General features: G+C 46.2%; 1 protein-coding gene across 1 annotated transcript in view; it reads left to right on the forward strand.

Annotated features, from left to right (window-relative positions):
• GOLT1A (golgi transport 1A) overlaps nucleotides 1-4,946 on the forward strand; it is a 5,926-nt gene extending 980 nt beyond the window's left edge. Inside the window, exons 2-4 of the mRNA XM_007956032.1 lie at nucleotides 499-677; nucleotides 4,107-4,170; nucleotides 4,908-4,946. Of these exons, the coding sequence (XP_007954223.1) occupies nucleotides 499-677; nucleotides 4,107-4,170; nucleotides 4,908-4,946 (282 nt within the window). The remainder of the gene's footprint in view (nucleotides 1-498; nucleotides 678-4,106; nucleotides 4,171-4,907) is intronic.
• Nucleotides 4,947-7,333: the final 2,387 nt, after the last annotated feature.

Genomic DNA, 7,333 nt, shown 5'->3' on the forward strand with positions numbered 1-7,333 from the left:
TATATATATATATATATATATATATATATATATATATATATATATATAATCAGTCTTAAGGGAGCAGTAAGAGTTAAAGATAGTGATAGGACCATGTAGTGGAAGGTCTGGAGTATAATCCTGTAAGCAGTGGAGCCACTGAAGGTTCCATGTAACTTTTGAGTATGGCTGTCTAATCTATTTAGGCCTCAATCTTCACTTCTGTAAAATGGGGACAATCCTACTACCTATCCCATCTTCTCCAGGAGATGTGATGAGAAATGAAACCACATATGAAGAAGTGCTTGGGATCCAAGAAATTGAGTGGGAAGCCAGAGACTTCAAAGTACATCTTCTTGTCCATCCTCCAGCTCTTAAGCAGCTCCAATTATTCAGGGCTGGAAATTCTGCCATGTTCCTGGGTCACCCTCTCTGATACTGTCCATCCTTGAAGAGTTAGCCCCTGACTCCTAGGAGTGCTGATGTGTTTACTCTCCCACTCCTCTCCCTCCCCCGCAGCTGCTGTTCCTGACTGGCCTCTCCCTCATCATTGGCCTGAGGAAGATGTTCTTCTTCTTCTTCCAGCGGCACAAGCTCAAGGGGACCAGCTTCTTCCTGGGGGGTGTGATCATTGTGCTCCTGCGCTGGCCCCTCCTGGGCATGTTCTTAGAAATCTATGGATTCTTTAACCTCTTCAAGTGAGTGCATGTCCCTTGTGCCCTAGACAGGCCACCAAGGCCTCTGAGTAGCTGAGACCATCCACAGATTTGAAGATCCCAACTAGCAGGGTATACAGAAGTTGAGACTTCATCCTACAAGAGATGGGGGATGTGGATTGGTAGAAGGATTGGAAAGGGGCAGGGACATGAGTTTGATGCTTTGGAAAGGCCCCTCCAATCACAGGTAGCAGGATAAGTTGGAGGCATTAACCTGTTGTTGTTAAGTGCCGTCGAGTCGTTTCCGACTCATAGCAACTCCATGCACAGCAGAACGAAACACTGCCTGATCCCGCGCCAGCCCCACAATCCTGCTATTAACCTATCCATCAGCAAATATTGAGCATTTACTGTGTGCCCATCACTGTACCCATTCATTACCAGGGAGGAGACACACAGTCTGTCCTCAAGTCTCTACGATCCAGCTGAGGAGGAAGAGTAGTGAACAAATATTTGCAAAGCCTCTAATTTGTACCAAGCAAGCTCACAATCATCACCTCATTTTATCCTCTCCATGACCCATTATAGGATTTTCCTCTACTTTGCAAATAAGGAACTCTGGTGATATCATTAAGGAGCTCTAGTTCCGTAGTGATACTGCCTCGGAAACCCAAGGAGGGGTCGCTATGAGTCGGGGCCGACTCGATGGCACATAACAACAACAACAACAACAGTTGTCTAGTGGTTAACCCATTTGGCTGCTAAGTTAAAAAATCAGTGGTTCAAACCCACTAGCTGCTCCATGAAAGAAAGATGAGGCAGTCTGCTTCCATAAAAATTTATAGCCTTGGAAACCCAGTGAGGGTTGCTACGAATCAGAACCAACTCAATGGCAGTGAGTTTGGGTTATTGTTTGGTTTGATAGTGTAGCTGCTAACCAAAAGATCAGCAGTTTGAACACCAGTCAATCCACAGGAAAAAGATGAGGCAGTTTGCTTCTGTAAAGATGTATAGCCTTGGAAACCTTGTGGGGCAGGTCTACTCTGTCCTACAGGGTCACTATGAGTTGGAATTAACTCAATGGCAGTGGGTTCGGTTTTGCAGGTAAGGAATCCAAAGCTCAGAGAGGTTGCCCCTGCCCAAGATCTTACAACTAGCCTATGAAGGACTGGAACTTGATTTATTGTCTCTGTCTCTTGGCTCCATATCCTTCAGTCTGTCATGTGTCAGTTCTAGGCCCAGTGAACAGCAGGGTGGAATACAGAGATGATGTGTGGTCACATGTATATAGTCAGAGTTGTGACAGCTCAACGACGGGAGGCCAGAGAAGTGTCCTAGAGGAAGAGTGACATGCGATGGGCCTTAAGGAATGGGTGGGGTCTAGTAGACTGGAGGTGCTCAAAGAGAGAAAAGGATAGCAGTGAAGATAAGCATAGGGAGGAAAGACTCCTGGGTCTATGCGGTAATGTGGACAGAATAGTGGTGGGAGTGCAGATAATGAAGACTGGGAGAATCATGGCTTATGGAATCATGGGAAGGAGCTAGGGTTTGGAACCCCTGGGTTCTTACAGGTGCCCTCAATTTGCTTAGTACAGCTGAGAAAATGCCCTGATTAGCTTGAATGTCCTAGTGTAGTATGCAGTGTGGCTTCAAGAAAATAAGTTTTCAACCGTATGTTCTATCATTCATGTATTCAGAATTCAAATATGTCATTATTCAAATAGCCATGCATTTAAATAATCAAATCCTGCACATAACCACCTGTTGTTGTTGTGTGCCACTGAGTCAATTTCAATTCATAGTGACCCCATGAGACAGAGCAGAACTGCTCTATAGGGTTTCCTAGGCTGTAATCTTTACAGGAGCAGACTGCTAGGTCTTTTCAACTGCAGAGCCACAAGGTGGGCTTGAACTGCCAACCTTTCAGTTAGAAGCTGAACGCTTAACCATTGCACCACTACTCTTTAAATCTTCACCAAAAAAAAAAAAAAAAAAAAAACCCAATACCCTTCAGTTGATTCCAACACAGAGAGACTATGTAGGACAGAGTAGAACTGCTACATAAGGTTCCTGAGGCTGTAAATCTTTACAGAAGTAGACTGCCTCATCTTTCTCCCAAAGAGTGGCTGGTGAATTTGAACCACAGGCCTTTCAGTTAGCAGAAGAGTGCTTCACTGAGCCATCAGGGATCCTAATAAGTAACTACTACCGATGGCAAATAACAACAACAACAAAACATATGCCCAAAACAGGACTAGGTTTGGAGCTATGGCACTCAACAAGAAGAAAGTTCTCAAGGAAAGTGCAGTTTAGTAGGGAGGACAAATAAGTTCTAATGATAACTACCATTTGACTCAGACATGTAAGTAGGGCCATTGCATATTTGATTGTTCAAACAAAAAATAAAACGTTAACAAAGACTCTTGTAGCAACACTGTAGGGACGAAACATTGGAGCTCTAAGGGACCTCAGAGGTGTAGCTCAAAAATAACTCACTGCTGTTCAGTCAGATTCAACTCATAGCAACCCCTCCTTGGGTTTCCGAGGCAGTATCACTACGGAAGTAGATTACCCAACCCTCCTTCCAAGGAGTGGCTGGTGGGTTTGAACCACCAGCCTTCTGGTTAGCAGTCAAATGCCTTAGGCACTACGCCACCAGCTGAACCTCATGAAATTGATACCCAAGGAAAGGAAGCAACTCAACCAGAATTCAAACTTGTAATCCTCTGACCACTCTGCTACACACAGAAACACTAACTCCAGAGCCTCCAAACTCCTTGAGGAATGACACTTGTCTTTGTGTTAAGGTCCTGTATTGTTACTAACCCCAGTTTATAGCTTAAAACTGAGATTCGGAGAAGTTAAGGAATGTGCCCAAGTTTGAACAGCCCCAGTAGTTGGTTGAGCTAGCCAAGATCTGAACCCAAGAAATCTGACCCCAGAGCCCACTAACTAAGCTTGTCCCACATGTGCAGGTATTCATGTTCTCTCAGGAACCAAATCTGAGCCTTTTTTAGTTTTTAATATACATCTTATTTACTTATATTTTTATTTTTATGGTAAAGGTATATGTAACAAAACCTTTGCCATTTCAACAATCTTCATATGTACAATTCAGTGGCATTAATTGTGTTTATCTGGTTGTTCAACCATCACCCTTATTCGTTCCCAAACTATACCTTCACCCTTAACAGAAGCTAAATGTGCCCTAAGCATTGAGTCTCTTTCCCGCACACCCCTGGTAACCACTATGAACTTGTCTATTCTAAATGGTTCATTTAAGTGGGATCATACAGTATGTCCTTTTGTAACTGGCTTATTTCAGTCACAATATTTTCAAGGCTCATCTGTGTTGTAGCATGTATCAGGACTTATTTAAGACTGCACCTTTCATGGACTTCCAACTTGACTACTCTCTTCCCTCACCTCCTGGGCCATGACTAACCCCTCCCTCCACTCCTCTGCTCCTAGGGCATTTTTCCCTGTCGCCTTTGGCTTCCTGGGCAATGCCTCCAACATCCCCTTCTTCAGTGCGGTGAGTAGATTTGCATGTGGCTAGGTGGTGGTCTGGGGCTTGCCAACCTTTAGCTCCTTTACCCATCCCTGCATCTTCTCCATTTAACAAGAGCAGATGAAGGGAACTAGAGGCAGTTATGCCTAAGGAGTGGGTATGGGGACACAACTAAAGGGAAGAAATAGAGACTCTGAGTAGATGTCCAGCCTAAGCACCTGGGTTTTCTGGGAAGCTGGTGAAGTCTGGAACCAGGGCATGCAGGGGATGTGTTCTGACTGCCAAGGGCAGAAGGAAAAGCAGGTAGCAGATTCTGTCTTCCTTGGGGCAGGCTTGGGAGCAGAGGTGCCATCCCTGCTCCTTCTCTTCCCTTTCTCTGAAGAATATGACAGAATATGAGCTCTTTAGGGAGCCCATGTGGTGCAGTGCCTAAGACACTTGACTGCTAACCAGAAGGCTGGCGGTTCAAACCCACCAGCCACTCCTCAGAAGGAAGGTTGGGCAATCTACTTCCATAGTGATACTGCCTCAGAAAGGAGGGGTCGCTATGAGTTGAATCCAACTCCATAGCAGTGAGTAGGGAGCCCAGGGAGGCCCTGCAGCCAGCACAGTGCTGCCCGCCAGCTGGGCCTATCCCTCGCAGCCCCCTCCATGTCTGTGCCTGGCATTGCTCCCAGCTCTCAAGGCCAACTCAGTAATAACCTAGATATTGAGTCTGCTCACCACTCTTTGTCTGGAGTAATGATTCTTGGTTCCCACAGCTGTTCCGGAAGCTTCAAGGCACCAGCTCAATGGTCTGAACAGCAGAAATGAGCTCCTTAAACATGGATCATTGGTTGAAGGGACTGGAAGGGAAGTGAGAGCCACCCACTCAGGCCCCCATCCTGCATGGATGCATCTCCCCATCATACCTGGACCTCCCCAAGTCCAGAAGGAAGGGTGGAGCTAAGTGACCAAACTCAAATCCCTGAGTCAACTTCAGAGGCCACCAGGACTGTGGGGAGCAGAGATCCAGAGTCCCATGGAGATCAGCTTGGGGTTAGCACCATGTCCCCACCCTATATTTATGGGAAGAAAAGCAAAGATTAAATCCCTTAACTGTGAGTGTGTCTGAGACTGGAAGTCAGTGTTTCCAGCCTTGTAAATCCATCCCTTGCCTGAGGGCAGGTGATGCACATGCCATTCCACATAGGGAGGGTCAGACTTGTTCTCTCATCAGGCTGTACTTCTTATTCTGGTGCTTAATAGTCCTTAGGAGTGAGAATGATTGCCAGCCAGTCAGCAGTAAACATCAGACAAGTGCTCAGTATTGAGCCCACATATCCTTCCTGAGGGCAGGTGATGCACATGCCATTCCACATAGGGAGGGTCAGACTTGTTCTCTCATCAGGCTGTACTTCTTATTCTGGTGCTTAATAGTCCTTAGGAGTGAGAATGATTGCCAGCCAGTCAGCAGTAAACATCAGACAAGTGCTCAGTATTGAGCCCACATATCCTTGGGGAGTTCTACTCAGCCATTAGGTTTTGTCCAGCACAGTGCATCCACCAGGGGATGCCTGGGTTGGGAGAGCTTCCTATCTGAGGGTAGATACTTGCCTTCCGAGATCAGCAGTCCCTACCCTGTGGAGCCCTGCTGTTGTTGATTGCCATCGAGTCGATTCCAACTCATAAGCAACCCCACGTGACACAGTAGAATTGCCTCATAGGGGCAGTTCTAGGCTATAATCGTTAGAGGAGCAGATCTCCAACTCTTTCTGCCATAGAGCCACTGGGTGGGTTTGAATTATCAGCCTTTTGGTTAGCAACTGAGTGCTTCACTGTTGTGCCACCAGGTGGGGGAGCCCCTACTCCAAGGATAAAGAGTGTTCTTTCAGGCTCCAGAAAGAGACAAGAGTCATTTGCAATGCATACATTTAGTATCTGTGTGTACCAAGCTACTGTGTGGGTACCAAGGCAACAAGGAAGGACCTACCCCTGCCCTCAAAGTGTTGTGCACACCCAATTACAGAATGGAGAACTCACTGCCACAGAAGGATAGGCATGGGTGCCAGGAGACACAGAAGTGGGGCCCCAAGAGCAGCATCTTCAGATATGATGTCACCACCTTTAGGAAAAGGGGAGAGCCCAGAAGAAGACCCCAATACCCCCATACCCCTGCAGTTACCACTGATTGACAACTTGGCACTTCTGAAAACAAATGGCTTTTTCTGTGGCTATATTTCTATCTGCAGTAGTTTGGGCTTGGCCCAAAGCCCTGTACCAGCCACCATGGAGGGACGTAGTCAGCCATGGAGAAGCGTTTCTGATTGGGGAGGCAGCTTCTCATTCCCATGACCCTTCTTTAGGGCCTAGACAGTGTCTGGCCCATTGTCAACTTTCAAGAAAGTTTTGGTAATAGCTGACAAAGGCATACGAGGGCTTAAAGGCCTCCTCCCAAGGTTTCCTTCAGCCCTTGCCCAACCGACTCTTATCATTCAGATGGGACCATGTCTGTTTGAAACTATCTTAATAAAACCTTCATCCATGGAACATGAGTTACTATGAGTCCCTGGGTGGTGTGAACAGTTAATGCACTCAGTGGCTGTTTGAGTCCATCATAAACCTTGGTCTTTTCAGTGAAGTGGGAAGGGAAGTCATAACTAAAGTTTGTTAAGGGTTGGAGGAGAATGAAAAAGGCTTACAACAGTCACAATGAGGACTGGGTGTTAAGGCTGTGTCAATGCTCTGAGAAGCAGGGAGGCCAGCAGGACTCCACTGTGGAATAATAGTGATTTATTTAACACCTACTGTGTGCTAGATTTTCCACATATCGTCTCACCAGCAGTCTTATGATACTGGCCTCATTATCCCCATATCAAAGAGGTTTCAAGGAGTTAAACCACTTGTCCAAAGCAACACAGCGAAGTGGAAAGCCAAGATTTAACCAGATCAGTCTCACTCCAGAGCCAAACTTTGAACCGACACAGGGAGTGGAGGGTGAGCAAGGCAGAAACTAAGGCTACCGCTCATTCATTCATTCACTCACTCATATCTACTCACTTTTTATGGTGCAAATGGTTATGTTCAGCTGCTAACCAAAAGGCTAGCAGCTCAAGTTCACCCAGAGACACCTCAGAAGAAAGGGCCAGTGATCTACTTCTGAAAAATCAGCCACAGAAAACTCTATGGAGCATAGTTCTATTCTGAC

Source organism: Orycteropus afer, unplaced genomic scaffold (assembly GCF_000298275.1).
Source record: "Orycteropus afer afer isolate SDZICR_OR568_19922 unplaced genomic scaffold, OryAfe1.0 scaffold00572, whole genome shotgun sequence".
In the NCBI taxonomy this organism is placed as follows: domain Eukaryota; kingdom Metazoa; phylum Chordata; class Mammalia; order Tubulidentata; family Orycteropodidae; genus Orycteropus; species Orycteropus afer.